The following is a 16,698-nucleotide window of genomic DNA, read 5'->3' as shown; positions in this document are numbered from 1 at the left end:
TCGAAATGCGGCCGCCGTGGCCGGTATTCGATCCTGCGACCTCGTGCTCAGCAGCCCAAAACCATGGCCACTGAGCAACCACGGCGGGTAAGCTATGTCCGTCTGCATCATTTATGACATATCTGAACTCTGCAGGAGTACAGAATCGGTTATATTCCCTTGCAGATCAAAATAAATGTCTCGTGAGAAGGCCATCGTTTATGCCCATGTCTCTGTGTCCTTGTCCCTTAGCGATACGTGGCTCCCTGTAATGTCAGTGAACAAGGCCATACGTCCCCTCTCGAGCCCAAAGGTCTGCTTTCATAACATAGCCACATCCTTGTCCTGATAACGTGTACCAGATGCCGTGCCTGATGTCGAGCAATCGGCACGACGCACAGCACGTCACTATACGCCTCGTTTATCTTGCATGCTGCGTTCTTACCTGCATTAGTGACCCGCAGCTCTGCCGCCATGCGCGGACACAATACGTATTTATATTTTTTTCAAGGGACCCTCCCACCTCGAATGACAAGTCACTGCTTCAAATAAAAGTTTTATTCACAGTACTACTGCATAGAAAGTCGTGCAGTGCAATTCAGAAAACAAGCCATCAACAGCGCACAGTTGCAAGATAGAGTCTATGCATGGTTTTAAAGCGCAACACTAATTTCTGCTGCCCAGTCCCCATACCTTGGAGCGTTCCAGCGTCTTTCCTCCAAACTCGAACTCGAGCAGGACGTAGTGTTGGGTCTCTAGAAATAAGGCTGAAAAAGACCGCCGAAATAAGTACGGAAACGGGAGCAAGCATACCAATATATTGGCACAAATTTCGCAAGCAAGAAAAAAAAAGAGACTCCGAAAATTCTGAAGTCAGTTATGAAAACTGCGGCAGATCACTTGCCATGTTAAGAACCCAAGACATCATGAGACACGTAATTTTTTCTCTTTCACCATGGCCGATGTGCAATGCACCGAATTCTTTCTAGTGCAACCGAACCACAGAACACTTAACCGAAAAATGGTCGCACCCATAGACACCGACAGGGTGTTTCACTTAACTTTAGCAAAACTTTTAAAGCATGCAAATGCTACGTATAGCTGGACCGAACCATGGTAATGTCGTTTTCTGTCACTTGGATATACTCAGACTATTTTTGCATTCCGCCTAGTTAACTAATTTGTCTTAATTCTTTAGATGTTACAATTAGATGAAAAGTGTCAATGAGAAAATTGCAGAGCGACACGAACTCCCGATACAGCTTTCTCTTCCTCAATACGTGCTACACAAGTGTTTTTCCGAGCATGAAAGGAGCCCGTGAGTGCACGCAAAGTACCCCGAGCGGCCAGTCGCGCGGCAATTTCTTTGTGCATTTTTGTCCAATCCCGCATTATTCGTAAACAATATCTGATGGAAAGAACTGTTTTAAGTAGACATTCTCATGCAAACGCCAGAAGTATCGCATAAGTTGTGTTTTCAAGCACTTATTTACGTGCTTTGTGCCATTATAGGAACCTTGTGCAGTTATCCTGTCAATTGATATCAGCGTTGCTGTTCATACATTTATTCGCAGGACACTTAATATAGAAAACACTGAAACACTTTTGTTTCATACTACATTCGTGGAAATTATAACTCTATTAAAGGTTCGCTGTCGTCAAGGACCCGCAACAAACACCGGAAATACAACCAGCCTGTTTCAGCAGCCACAAATGAATTAATAGACTGCAATATAGGGAAAAACATTGGGAAGGCGGGAGATGGAAATTCAAGACGATGAGCAAAGCGAGAACAAGGCGAAAGAGGGAGTCAACGTTTCGATAAGTGCACTTGTCTTTTTGAAGGGGACATCTTTGACACATGGTTCTTCTAAAGGGGAAAGGCGTAAGTCGGGTGGACGAGGCAACAACCGAAGGTGTGTTGGCGGCGAGGGTGTAGAATGGAGATTGACACGTGGCCGTGTCCATAGCCCCCCTTCATTATCTGCTTCGCTGGAGATCAGTGGGCTATTGTCTCTCTGAAAGAGATGATGAGAGGAGCGGCAGAAAACGGGGCTCCATTCTATTCTATTCTCTATTCCACTGAAATGAAATGTATAAAGGAAAAAAAGAAAGGGAGGAAAAAATTACACTAGGCAACCAAATGAAAGTAATTAAGTGCTGTTGTCTATAGCCTGAAATTTAGCGAATAGATTCTAAGGCTCCCTTTGAAACGTTTATGCCTATTGGTTGCAGTGTCTTCAAATTATGGATGAGGTATGATTCTCTGCATTTTCTTTCTCGTTCAGAACGGAAATTACACTGTAAGTTGCCGGGTTTAAGTTTATTAAAGTAATGATATGAAATTAAACTCTACATGTTAAGGTCAAATTGACGCTCTGAACGAGAAAGAAAATACAGAGAATCATACGTGCGCGTGTTTTAGCTCGCATCAGTGCTTTCTGCGTGTCGATCGCTATCCTGCGGTGAGATCATTCACGATGTTCCCTTACGGTAACCGTATTAGGAAGACCTAATACGGTTACCTTGCACAATAAGAACAGACACAATATCCGGAATTACGTAAATGTTCACAGAGCCATCAGCGTACCAATTAGCGTACCAAATTCATCGCCTTAGCGTCCATTGAGCCGCCTACTGAGCTGGCAACATCTGTCCAGCCACTTCTAGCGCATCTGTGCGCAGAATTAGCACTCGTAGTGCTAGCCAACGCCGCTCGTGGCGAAGCGGTGGCGCCTTGAATGCGAGGATGCCTTCGTCTCAGCAGCGCTACCGCCGTGCAAATGAACGTTAAACAACTCACCCAGTTTTATATCCCGATGCAGTACCAAACTAAGCCCAGCAATGACAATTTGCGCGGACTTTTGTGGGTCAGGCATGCTTGGAGAATTGTGGGGCCTGTCTACGAATTTCAGAGGTCATAGCGACGCTGGCCTGCGAAGACGACATTATGCGCATCACAAAGGAAAAAAAATTTTGTTGCTTTAGGCGAGATGGTGTTCGCTGAGAGAGCTTGTCGCAGCATCACTAAATAGTCTCGAAGCAGCCCTGAAGGCTGAAGTTTGTCAATTTCTCTACGAGCGTTCTGGCCCAGCAAAGTACGCGCAGAAAGATTCCGAAACAAAGAATCCTTTGTATAGCGTACATTTACAAAATGTCGTAAAAAAGGCAAATTTGGGGGGAACCACCTGCGCGAGCTTGTTTTTTTTTTGCCCGTGCTTTCTCTCTGCGCCAGAAATTTGAGCTCACTAACATCTACAACACCACATGCCGTAAAAAATAGAACAAAAACTACGAGGCCGTAGAATTCTTTCCCCTTTCCTTGCATATTGTCAAAACCGGTATGTCATGGACTGCGTATTCAATTCAGTCAAAATTTAGATGATTAAATTACAGACCATGATGGGTTTGATGTAAACCAACAATAATAAATAATTATGTTTAGACTCCACTCCCCCACCAAAAAAAAGAAGAAAAGAAATACACAGAACCCCAGGAACAGTGCGCAGTGCAGAGACTCAACAATGCATGTTTGGTATGAACAAAAGTGGTGCAAGAAAGCAATACATCGCGTGCATTGTACTGGAGCAACCTTTGTGGTATACAGGCAAAGGAAATATGTTTTTTTTTTCCTCAAAATGCCAATGTAGCGTTTTTTGTATCTTCGGCCCAACTTTCTACGATATATACTACTCGCCAGATTACAGTGAAACATTTACAGTAACACTGTAGTGCTAACAGTCAACATTCACTAAAAAAACATTCTTAATAAATTACATTGGCGTAAAAAGAATCTTGTTTTCTGACATATACCGACAAGTTTCGACATTCTTCCTCGCAGGCTGCTAATACAAATAAAACTTTAGCTTCTATTTGAGAACTGTTACATATCAAATATACCTGCCAAATCAAACGGTCAACCGGCGATTAGTTTAATGATGATGAGGATGTTTGAGGTTTAATGGCGCAAGGGCCAGGTATGGCCAAAGAGCACCATACTAGTGGTAATGAATATGTAGTGGTCTGATGGGTTCTGTGCATTTAATGTGACGTAGCTGTAAAGAGGCTGTTGCAATTGGGTCGCAAGCCCCAAGGGTAGCGTTGGCCTGGCGGCCTGGGGCATAACTGGAAGCATCCGAAGGTCCTGGCAAAGCATGAGTCGACTGCTAACAGAACAACTTGTTTATTCTAGCATCGCAAAAGAGCGGCCGGTCAGGTCGACCGAAGTAGAGAGACGGGAGAGCACGCTACTCGACGGAAGAATTTGGAGCCTCTCTCTTGGCGTCCGGGGGCAGCTTCTTTTATACTCTCGGAGTCGAGGGCAAGCAACGCCTCGTCAGAGGCGTGCGTGACGGCGGGGCACAGACACGCTGAGAGACACGTTGAGACAAGAAGTGACGCATCCGCCGGACCGGCGCCGGTCAGACCTCCTCGCTTCACAGTTGGGGAGCTCCTGTCCCCGGTTGCCGCGCTTTGACAAGCGTGGGCACCAACACACACACAACGATGCAGCTGATGTGGTCATCTGGTCTGCCAGAGCATTACCTTCGAATCCCCTATGACCCGGCACCCAGCATACGATGAACACGCACGCACGCACGCACGCACGCACGCACGCACGCGGCATTGAAGCATGGCTGGACGCTCTTGGCGGGGAGACGTTGCGGCAGCGCTGAACGGGCCAAAATATCCGCCGCTTCGAACGAAGCCCCGGCGTTCGTTGCATCCGCGCCGGCTATACCACGCGTCGTAGGCGAAACGTAACAAGGCCTAAAACAGCTGGTTTATATCAGTGACGTGTACTATGATCCCTAAACTGCATTAAGAAAGCATGATGCAATACATTAAATTTTGCGAAATGCTAAAATTGCCTAAAGCACACTGCCTCGCCAAAGCCCTTGAAACACAAGGGCCTAGAGGCATGTGCTATACGAAATAACTCACAGCACTAACCTCTGGAGAGAGGAGGCGCTACGAACTAATGGGGCTAATAACATGTGGCACAACATCTGTCAGAAAACCAAGGACTGCGTTGGTGCCAAAGAGCGGTTCTGGGCCGAGTAACATGACAGGATGAAGGGGAATGTGTTCTCAGTATGCCAAGGAAAAATGTTTGTCAGATTCGGCTTTCCGACACTCCAGGAGAACGTGGAGGACGGTCAGCCTCTCCCGCATCTCCTACATTTTGGAGGCTGATTTCCAGTGAGTAAAAAATTATGTGTGCCAAATGCGTGTCCTATTCTTAGACGACAGACTAGGACAACTAATCGGCGTGATTTTGTTGCAGAAGGCCAGAACAATAATGGTGGCTTTTTTACGTGCAGCTTATTTGTTTCTATGTCCCACAAGCATTGGCAGTAGTTTCGCAGTTTCGTGCGCAAGAAGGGCCTCACATCTGTGACAGGGACTGCAGTGGTAGGATTAACAGAATACGATGCAATTGATGTGGTCATCTGGTCTGCCAGAGCATAACCTTCGATGCCCCTATGACCCGGCACCCAGCATACGATGACATGCTGGTTACATATATACGCTTTACATAGGCCGGAGTATAGTTCATTGATTACTGGATTTTTGTGCTTACGATTGGCTTCAAGGCCTTCACAGCACTTAGGGAGTCCGTATACACAACTGATTTTTGGAGTTTTGTTTTCCTTATAAGCTGCACAGCCGACAATAGTGCGTAGGCCTCTGCCATAAAGATGCTTGTTTCCGGATGCAGTACATCGGATTCCGAGAATGATGGCCCGACGGCTGCATAGGACACCCCCTCGCGTGACTTCGATGCGTCTGGGTAGAACTCAGTGCAGGAGTACTTGTGCTGGAGTTCCAGGAAACGCATTCGGATTTCTATACCTGGGGCGTGCTTTGTAACTTTCATGAAAGTTCAATCGCATTGTATCATCTGCCACTCCCAAGGTGGTAGCAGCTTAGCTGGAGGCATTAAACGATGTTTGATGAGTGGAACATTCATTTCAGCGCTAAACTCCCTCACACGAAGTGAAAAGGGCTGTCTTACAGAGGGACGATTACGAAATACTGTAGCATATGTCATATCGTTAACGCTATTAAAAGACGGATGTTGAGCATTCGAGTGGACTTTCAGAAAATATGTTTGGCTGATGTATGTTCTCTGCAGATGGAGTGACCATTCATTTGATTCTACACATAAACTTTCAATGGGACTTGTTCTGTAAGCGCCAGTGGCCAGTCGGATTCCTAGATGGTGGACCGGATCTAGCATCTTTAGGGCGCTCGGGGCGGCAGAATGATAGATCGCGGCATCGTAGTCCAATCGTGATCGAATTAGGCTCTTGTGGAGATTCATCAAACATTTCCTGTCGCTGCCCCATGTTGTGTGGGTTAAAAGTCTCAGTAAGTTCATTGTTTTTAAGCATTTCCCCTTGAGATACTTTATGTGGGGAATAAATGTTAGTTTAGAGCCAAGTATCATGCCTAAGAACTTGCGCTCTTTGTTCACAGCGATTCGCTGACCATACATTTCGATATAGGGATCTGGAATGAGCCCTCTCTTGTTAAAAGCACACAAGAACTTTTGTTCGGGTTCACTTTAAATCCATTTTCGTCTGCACATTTAGATACTTTGTTCAGGCCCTGTTGTACTTGCCTCACACACTGCAAGGTTGCATGATTTGAAACCTATTTGTATGTCATCTACGTAAACAGAATAAAAAATGGTTGGCGGTAATGAAGCACGAAGCGTGTTCATCTTTACGATAAAGAGTGCGCAGCTAAGCACACTTCCTTGGGGTACACCAGTTTCATGTATAAAAGGTCACGACTATAGATTGCCGATTTTCACGCGGAAGGTACGTTCGGACAGATAGCTTTCTAGTATGTTTAGCATATTTCCACGAATGCTCATCCCCGACAAGTCTCGCAAGATCCCGTATCACCACGCTGTGTCGTACGCCTTCTCCATATCGAGGAATACCGATAAGAACTGTTTATGTACAAACGCATGGCGGATATTTCCTTCAATGCGTACAAGACGATCAGTTCTGGACCGCCCTTGTCTAAAGCCACACTGATAGGGATCAAGCATATTGTTCAGTTCAAGGAAATGTACTAGTCTACGAATAATCATTTTTTTCAAATACCTTACAAACACAACTTGTAAAAGCTATCGGGCGATAACTTGCCGCCAAGGAAGGGTCCTTACCCAGCTTCAATACGGGAATAACAATAGCTTCCTTCCATGAGGATGGGAGGTATCCGGCAGCCCAGATATAGTTGAAAAGTGCCAGAAGTGTCATCTGTATATCTTCGTGTAAGTTCTTAATCATGTCATAGATGATTCTATCAGCTCCCGGTGCAGAGCTTCTACATGTGCTCAATGCAGCTTTAAGCTCGGAAATATTAAAAAGACGGTTATATGGTTCATCCGGAAGGCATTTACGATCAAGCGTCTTAAGTTCAGCTAATTGTTTATATTTGAGGAATGATTTTGTGTAGTGTGTGGAGCTTGATACATGTTCGAAGTGTTCACTCAGAGCGTTCGCCTGGTCCTCCAAGGTAGTCCCTTGGTCGTCCACTAAGGGCAGAGGGTGGATTCTTACGCCATTCCATACATTGAACTCTTGGGTATAGAAAGTGATGCCCGGGAGAAACTTCTCCCAGCCAGCCCTCCTTGCCTGTCTCCGCGTGCGCCTTCCCTGCGATTTTGCCAGTTTAAATTTTATGAGGTTTTCTGCAGTCGGGGGCGACGTAGCAACCGCCACGCATTGTTTTTTTCTTTCGTGCCAGTCTGCACTGCTCATTCCACCAGGGTGCCCGTCTTTTACAAGAGAGACCTTGTGTTTGGGGAAAAAACTTTTCAGCTGCGTCGATTATAAAAGTAAAATATGCTACTGCATTGTCTATGTTAAAATCAGTGATAAGATCTCGTGATAAGCAAGTTGATTCTTTAAAATATTTCATTCGACGGAGGCTAGTTTCCACCGGGGGTATGTGGGGGGCATTCGTGCTGACGTATTGAATTTACCATTACAGGGAAGTGGTCACTTCCAAATGGATTATTCATCACATTTCATTCCAGATGAGAGAGAAGGGAAGCGGATCCTATTGCTAGGTCAAGGATCAATATGAATTGTGTTGAATGCTGTAATGTGTTGGTTCCTTCTTAATAAACAGGCAGGCTCAATTTGAAAAACGTGAGCACCACCACGACTGGTTCCGCAGTCATCGAGGCATCCGGCCAAACGGAAGAGGAGGGCCGTGAAGATGTCTGCCCGAACTTCACTCAAAATATTTTATGGAAGCAGAATACGAGGCAAATGCATACGAAGCGGCACCACATGCCACATGCAAAGGTGTCATCCGAAGAGTGGTCATCAGAGACTCGCAAGCTATGATAACAAGAAACATCGTGCATGATTTGAACCCGCGTGCGCTGGCTGCGAAGCGCATCAAGACGTCGGGATCAGTCGTTGTACTTTTCGATGGACTCAAAGTGCCCAATTTTGTCAGGTACGGATCCACACTAGTGAGATGCTACCTCGACAGGAAGCAATTCGACGTCTGCTTCACCTGCGGAAGGGTCGGGCACCACTCTGATGTGTGTCCAACACGTGACTTTGTTCAGTGCAGGGGATGTGGAACTTGCAACCCAGGAGATGAACATGTGTGTGTACCTAAGTAAATTTGGTGAAGGTGATCACCCTACCGGTGACAAGTTTTGTAAGCAAAGATTTCAAATCCCTTACGTCGTACGACTTCGTCGAAGAGAGCGCAACAGGACTCGGTCATCAACAAGAGTGCAGTCGGAAGCGCACAGCTGGCGCCCGACCATCGCCCGAGGACAGGGAGCACTCACGCTCCAGGAGTCGCACCAGATCGAGGCATCGTTCACTACCCAGGGAGAGAAGGCGCTCCAAGTCAAGGGAAGCGCAGGTGCGCTTCGTGCAAAGGGACTCAATACTTGGCGAGAAGAAGACTCCAAACCACTTGGGCTGACAAAGTAAAGGTATGGCGAGAGTTGCTGGGGGCGTCTCGGCTGCTGTGGGTGATGACAATGATGCCAGAATAGAGCAATTAATTAAAGAAATAACTTCTTTATGAAAAGCTAATGAAGAATTGACCAGGCGGGTAGCAGAGCTTCGTAAAAAAGAGCAGTCGAGACGTGCTAGAATAGAGATAGATAGACCTGTAAGCAAAACCTGCGATCCAGGAGAATCCAGCTCTCCTGCCCCTAAAAAGAGGGCGGTGAGTTCCGAGGATGAGTCAGTCTTTTCAGCCCTCAGTGAAATAAAAGATGCAATTAAAGCGATAAAAAGACAGTGGAAACGACCAGTTTAATGTGGACAAATTGTGGAAATGGAGGCTAACGGTGGAGAAAAGACTTTGGAAAAATGAGACGCGAGGGGACGACGATGAGCATCAGCCATCGGAGGCGGATAGTATAAAGTCCATTCCTGGATTGTCGGGGGCCATCACAAAGAGTAAAGTAGCAGGTAATAGAAAGGCAGCCTCACCTAATAACAACGGACAGTAATCATGGATTTAACGTGTGGCAATGGAATTGTCGCGGGTTCCAACACAAAAAAGCAGCACTACGACAGGTGATCAGGTCATCTAAGGCCAGGTCAAAAGTATTTATGCGGCAGGAAACCTTAGCGGACGAAATTATGCTTACTGGGTAGAAAGTTATATGTAGAGACAAAAAAACGGGGAGGGGGTTGGCGACCCTCATTGACAAAAAGTTGCCATACATTGAGCATGATATTCATCTTAGACATTCCAGGTTTGCATTTATTCTAGTTGAGATAAAAGTTAAAAGGAACAGAGGTAAGACGCAATGCATTGTCTGTTTGAATATTTACAGCAGTCCTAACGACATGAGACAGGTTTACAGCACTCAACAAGGTGCTTTCGGTTGCCAAAACCTCCCCGCTCATTATTGAAGGGGAATTTATTGCTCCCTATCACACATGGGGATACACTTGGAACATAAAGAAGGGAGAGGAGCTATGGAGTCATGCCATGGATCTGGGGATATGCTTGATTACTGATCCGGCGTGTCCCACCCATTGTGGCACGTCCACAAGCAGGGACTCCACACCAGATCTTACTTTTGTAAACTGAAGAGGAGCCAATTGGGAAAATTCAAAAATGGATCTCAGGAGCGATCATTATATCATACACATAACCATACGCATACCGAGACAGGAAACTAGAATCCTCAAATTTACTGATTGGGATCAGTTCAGAAAAATCTGGGCGAACAGAAGGAAAGTGGGGCCTCTAGATGCTGAGAAGGATCCCCTTCATATGTGGGTCATCCAGCTCGGAGAGGACGTCAAAGAGGCCACTAAAGAAACCAGGACAGAGGAAAGTACTGAGGCTATGGACAGCAGGCTGGCGCATCTGATTGAGACCAAACAGTCTATATAACAGAGATGGAAAACGCAGAGACTTAACAGAAAGCTAAGGAAAAAAATAGCGCAATTAAACAGGGAAATTGGTGATCACTCGAAGACCCTCGTGAAGCAACAGTGGGATGAGATCTGTAATTCGGCTGGTGGTAGACTCAAACATGGAGGTAGCTGGAACCTTCTCAAGCACTTGCTCAACGAGAATGAAACAAGGACAAGCAACAGAACAGCTATATCTAAGTTGGTTCATCAGGAAAGCCAACATAAAACACAGAAGGATATCATGGATAGTCTCGCAGCCAAATATCTCCCACTTAAACAACCAAACGAAGAAGACGAGAGCCTCGAATATACTGGAAGCATATGTGGAGAACTTGACCGGGACTTCACTGAGAGTGAAGTGAGGGCGGCTCTTCACAGTCTTAATAGTAGATCGGCGGCTGGACCTGATGGAATAACTAACAAGATGTTAAGAAATCTGGATGATGAATCAATTGATCTAACAGAACATTTCAATGAATGTTGGAGAAAAGGGGTATACTCAGAGGAATGGAGGGTGGCCAATACTATCCTCATACCAAAGCCAGGAAAACAACTCACTCTGGACAACCTGCGTCCTATTTCCTTAACGTCATGTCTAGGCAAAGCAATGGAACATGTAATCCTAAATCGACTCACTAAATACGTTGAGCAGAACGACATCCCCCCATACAACTTGATCGGCTTTCGTCCCGGGCTGTCAACTCAGGATGCTATGCTGCTGATCAAACACCAACTTCTACAGGCCAGCCCAGCGCATACGAAAGCTCTTTTGGGATTGCATGTGGAAAAAGCTTTTGATCGTATAAAGCATAAGGCAATACTTGGCGTCCTCTCGGAGATGGGGTTAGGTAAGAGACTGTTTAACATGATTGAGGACTTTCTTAGAAATGGAACTGCACAACTCATGCTGGGTGAGCTTAAATCAGAAGCTAAGAATTTGGGAAATAGGGCCACTCCACAAGGGGCTGTGCTCGCACCCATGCTATTTAATTTAGCAATGTCCAAGGTTGCAAGAAATCTGGCGAAAATTCAGGGTATACATTATGTGTTATATGCCAACGACATAACCATATAGAGTGCCAAGGGTAATGTAGGACAGACAGACCAGATTACAGGAAAGTTTATATGTTGTAGAGAACACACTGAAAGACATGGGGTTGAAATGCTCGGCAGCCAAATCAGAACTCTTGGTCATTAAACATCGCAGAAAAGGTCGCAAACCAAGAGGTTACATTCCGGAAGATGAGCCAAGAGTGCTCTTATACACTCATGAAGGATCCGCAATCAGGCTAGTTGAAACAATCAAGGTTTTTAGGTTTCACATAGACAAAAACAATGCTAACTATAGGAGAATACAACATATCTCGAATAAAACAGATGAAGTCATTAGGTTACTAAGGAGAATTACCTATAGACACAGAGGCTTATTGGAGAAGACAGTGATTTAAGGCTAATACACGCCTTTGCTCTCTGTCACTTCACTTATGTGGCTGGATTATTCAAGTGGAAGCAGGCAGAACTTAGCAAACTTAATGTGATGCTCAGGAAGCTCGTTAAAGTAGCCCTAGGGATACCCAGTAACGCTGCAACTGACAAACGCGTGAGTCTAGGGGTGCGCAGCACAATGGAAGAAATCGCGGAGGCCCAACAGCTAGCGCAACACGAGAGATTGACAAAATCACGAGCTGGCAGGAACATATTACAGGCAATAGGTGCAGAACTGAATACATCAAGGAGCCCTATAGAGGATGAAGTAGAATTAAGGACGGACGTTAGGAACAAGATCAGAACCAACACTCTCCCCAGAAACATGCATCCAGAATATAATGTCGAAAGGAGAAAGGCAAGAGCTAAAGCGCTCTTACAGGAAATAGAACATCAGAACCAACTGGCAGCTATAGTTGATGCAGCCTGGGTGAAAGGTGAAGAAGCATATACGGCCATTGTCTCAAATTATCAAGGGAAGGTGCAAGATGCTATCACTATTTTTGCCAAGGACCCCATGGTGGCGGAACGAGTGGCAATTGCTCTAGCAATCAGGAGTAATAAGCGGGCCTGCATATACAGTGATTATAAATCCGCTATAAAGTGTTTTGATAAAGGCTACGTAGCTGGTGTTGCAGCTAAACTTTTTGAAAACATTGGGATTATGAGAACTGAAATCCGATGGTTTCCTGCGCATATGGGGAAAGCGGACGAGACTCGGATAAACCTCAATGAGGTTGCTCATGACTTGGCACGACGACTTGCTAACCGTCACAGTCGAAACCGAGCCGTTCACCATAAAGCCAGGGAACCTAGAGACTATTTAATAACAGACAATGACGTTACCAAACACTACTATTTAGGACGCAGGCAATTCCCATTGCCACATTCAAACCTGAACAGGGCTCAGGCAGTCTCACTGCGCTTATTGCAAACAGGTACATATCCCACACCATACACCATTAATAAAATATATCCAGAGAGGAGATTAAGATGGACTGCAACGATTGCAACGGCATCATTGGAATCACACATATGCTGGTTGGGTGTCCCGCGACTCTCCCCAACCTCGTTGAAGAATGGACACAGTGGGAGAAAAGGATTCAAAGCCCATTGTTTCAGAACCAACTAAGGGCCGTCCAGAGGGCCCATGAGGTCGCTGAAAGGCTTGGCCTGACAGTGCCAATGCGGGAGCGGCCCGCCTTGGCTTAAGCCGAGCCTCCGGACCTCATAACAATATATGTTTTCACACACACACACACACACACACACACACACACACACACACACACACACACACACACACTAGAAGTTAGAATAAAGTTTTTAATGAGTCGGCCTCTTGCGTCGCAACGCGCGTCTCCCCACAACAAGTTCTGGGTGTTGAAATCGCCCGAAAGTATGTAGCGTTCCGGGAGCTGTTTTACGAGGTTATAGAAATCGGCTTTTTGGAGGTGATAGCTTGGCGATATATATATCGTGCAGACAGTTACCAACTTATTGAAAACAATCCCTCTAATTGACACTGCCTTGAGGGGTGTCTGTAGGGCTACCTGGCGACAAGCTACGGACTTGTCTGCAAGGATTGCTACACCACCGGACGAGGTGTTAGCCTCATCACGGTCTTTACGGAAAATGGTGTGCTGTCGGAGGAAGTTTGTGTGTTTTGATTTTAGGTGTGTTTTCCGTAAACACAGCACTTTTGGATTCGGTTTGTGGATGAGTTCTTGCACATCATCAAGATTTCTAAGGAGACCTCTGACGTTCCATTGAATGATTTATGTATCCATATTGGAAGTAAACAGGGGCTGTGTGTACGGAAACGGAAGTGATGCCATACATTACAGAGCTCTTTCGAGGCCCTGTAATGGGAGTTTTGCCCATTCTGAAGCATTCCAGGGAGCCTCGCCACTCCTTAGGCGCTTGGCGCGCCTTGAGGATAGGTGTAGTGTCCGTTGCCACTTGTGAGGCGCCGGATACGCGCTGAGTTTTCCGAGTGAGTCCTGCCTCGGAAGGCAAGACCCTTGCGCCCACCAGCCCAGAGGTCGATGGGGGCTCCATGAGGGATTTGGCTGCGCCGGCTGTTGCCAGTGCTGGAAGGGGCCAGGGAGGCTGGGGCAGCCTCGGCTACGCCCACCTTCGGGGTCGGTGGTCCCTTCTGCTGGGTTGACGGATCAGCGCTAGCTGCAACCGCCGCGGGGGCAGATGGCGTAACTGCCGACTCACTGCTTGTGGTTCGAACAGCTGCCGGAGGCCATTGTGACGCTGCCCCATAACGCGCCACTTCGGCAAACCTGGTCTTTGGAAGGTACGCTACCCGCCTGCGTGCCTCTTTGAATGATATGTTTTCCCTTACTTTGTGAATATTTCTTTTTCTTCCATGACGGGCATGACCGCGAGTATGCGGCATGCTCGCCATCACAGTTCACGCAGTGTGGAGCGTTTTCGCATGTTTCAGAGGCATGGTCACTGGAACTACATTTCGCATACGTCCGCCGACCTCGGCAGTTCTGGGAACTGTGGCCGAAACGCTGGCATTTGGAGCAGCGGAGAGGATTTGGAACATACGGCCTGACCCGTAGCATTACATAGCCGGCCTCGAGTGTCTCAGGCAGAATACTTGAGGAGAAAGTCAGTACAGGATGCTTGTTTTTCATCTCCTTCCAGCAGGAAGCATATGGGTCCCGTGAAGAGGGAACAACTTCCATCCACGGCGTCTAAGAAGATGTCGAGCTCGGCTCAATAAAGTTGTTTCTCTCTCTCTCTCTCTGTCTCTCCCGCCGCGCCTTAGCATGATTCTTTTAACATTGATCACGTTTTGCTCACTCCAGCCTTCTAACAGTTCGGCTTCTGTAAGCTCCATCAAATCGCCGTCAGAAACAACACCACGGCTGGTGTTCATAGTTCGGTGTGGGGTTACTGTTACTGGGATTTCCCCAAATGACTCAACTTCAGGGAGATTTTCAAACTGTTTCGGATCGCGGAGTTCCAAAAGGAGATCACCGCTAGCCATTTTCGATGCTTTATAGCCTGCATCAAGAGTTTCAGTGAGATACTCAGACACGAGCAAATGAGAAATTATTCTCATGGTCTTTTCTTTGTTTGAATAAATTACATGGAATCGGGGGAAGTTTGGCGGTTTGTTTCCAAGATATAGGGAACCCAAGCTCAAGTTTGGGCGCGCGACGACAGCGCGCACTGCTGCTCTAGCGAGCGAGCCGCGCAAAACTGGGGATAGACGGCGCCCGCGCAGCCAGGCGCAACCAGTTTGCAGGTGGCCACTGCACGTGCGCGCCCGTGCTATTCAGTCGAGCCGGGGCATTGGGGCGTCGCGTCGCCAGCTGGGAATGTTATCAAAAGGCTTCTTGTGCGAAATTGAGTTTCCGCTATGGCAAAAGCGGCCCCGCCGAAGGGAAAAGCGCGGTCCGAAGTATTGCGGTGTCGTGGGCTGCTGTGTCGTAACGAGCCCCTAATTCTTGTACCTTCAGTACTAGTGCAGTTACTTCACTGAAGCAGTGCATTCTACAGCATGAATGTTTTTCTAACTCATTTGGGAAGAGGTCCGAGACATCTTGTTCTAAGCGTCTCTTTAGCTTTCCGCTTGGCTTGCCCCATTTCTAGGGCTAGCTGGTGCATGTATTTACTTCTTTATTGTTGACGTAAATGCACACCGCATCTGTGTGCTTGCACTGCTCCGTAATGCCAGCTTTGCAGGCGCATCTGCCTTCTCGAACGCAAGAAGTCCGCTTTTCATGGCACGACCACTGCAGCTATGAAAGAAAAAAATAAGGGCGAGACAGTGAAGCCATTTGTCACTACTTTTCAAATGCAGCTGCCTTCCAAACTTGCCTCTACAAATATTCAGCAACATGGCATGGTGCGCATTTCCAAAGCCAACTCAAAGTTTGCAGCTCTGCCACAATACTCCAGGCTGCCCTATAAAGCGAAAATAAAGGCAACATAATATGTTTACGTTTACTAATATAAACACTAGCACACTGTATCGAGTGTGCGTTCACTAGCGTGCTAATTACGCGAGCGCATCACGCGCACGATACCATATCACGCCTTTAGTTCTGCACCACTCACACTGAACCGCCTTCGCGCAGCAGGTTTTATGCACCTGTAAAGCCGATACTTTCACAAAATTCGAGTGCAGGCATGGCGCGACCGCCGAAATCAACGAGGTGATCAGTTCAACCGGCTTCCCAGTGCTTAAATTTCAGCTGCCTCGCCGCTAAGTCAGTGGGTGATGCTCCAACGGGCGAAGCAAAAGTGTATTTTTGCAGGCTTCTCAGTGGGATGCCATGGCCGTAAAATTATTTTTTTTTCGCACGCCGCAAGCGTTCGTCCCCGACAGTAGACGACAACAACTGTAAGGCTGCCATATCAAAACAACTAAAACATATGCTTCATATTCGACAAGGAAGAACATCGAGAGTACGCGGCTTCATTTCGCAGTGTGTATAGACAATCAGTATTTTTAACATATCACAGAATGACACTCATATCGAGGCACACGTCGTACACGATGTTGTCGCTCACTTTGGAAATACATTTTGCATTGAGCTGTGCATCGTTGCCGCTGATCGTCTGCGTCACAAAATTTACGTGACTGACGAGCTTTTCTCCTTTTAACAAGTTGGCTTGCCTAAAATAGCTGGCCGATCTTTTTGAAGTCGCACTGAAGCCGATACATTGTGACGCGCCGCACGTGCAAAGCGAGGAGAGGGCCCTGCACGTGCACAAAAAGCGAGCGGCTGCAGCGCGGCGCAGCAGAAATGCGCAGTAGATATTC

The 16,698-nt window shown here is 46.7% G+C and overlaps 1 protein-coding gene across 2 annotated transcripts in view; it reads right to left on the bottom strand.

The window, feature by feature from the left end:
• Positions 1 to 16,698, bottom strand: part of LOC135913111 (uncharacterized) — a 110,962-nt gene that overhangs the window by 14,148 nt on the left and 80,116 nt on the right. For both annotated transcript variants that reach the window (XM_065445784.2, XM_065445783.2), the window contains one exon: positions 673 to 746. In XM_065445784.2, coding sequence (XP_065301856.1) covers positions 673 to 746 — 74 coding nt within the window. The remainder of the gene's footprint in view (positions 1 to 672; positions 747 to 16,698) is intronic.

This window comes from Dermacentor albipictus, chromosome 2 (assembly GCF_038994185.2).
Source record: "Dermacentor albipictus isolate Rhodes 1998 colony chromosome 2, USDA_Dalb.pri_finalv2, whole genome shotgun sequence".
NCBI lineage: Eukaryota > Metazoa > Arthropoda > Arachnida > Ixodida > Ixodidae > Dermacentor > Dermacentor albipictus.
This window is presented reverse-complemented; position numbering and strand designations above follow the sequence as displayed.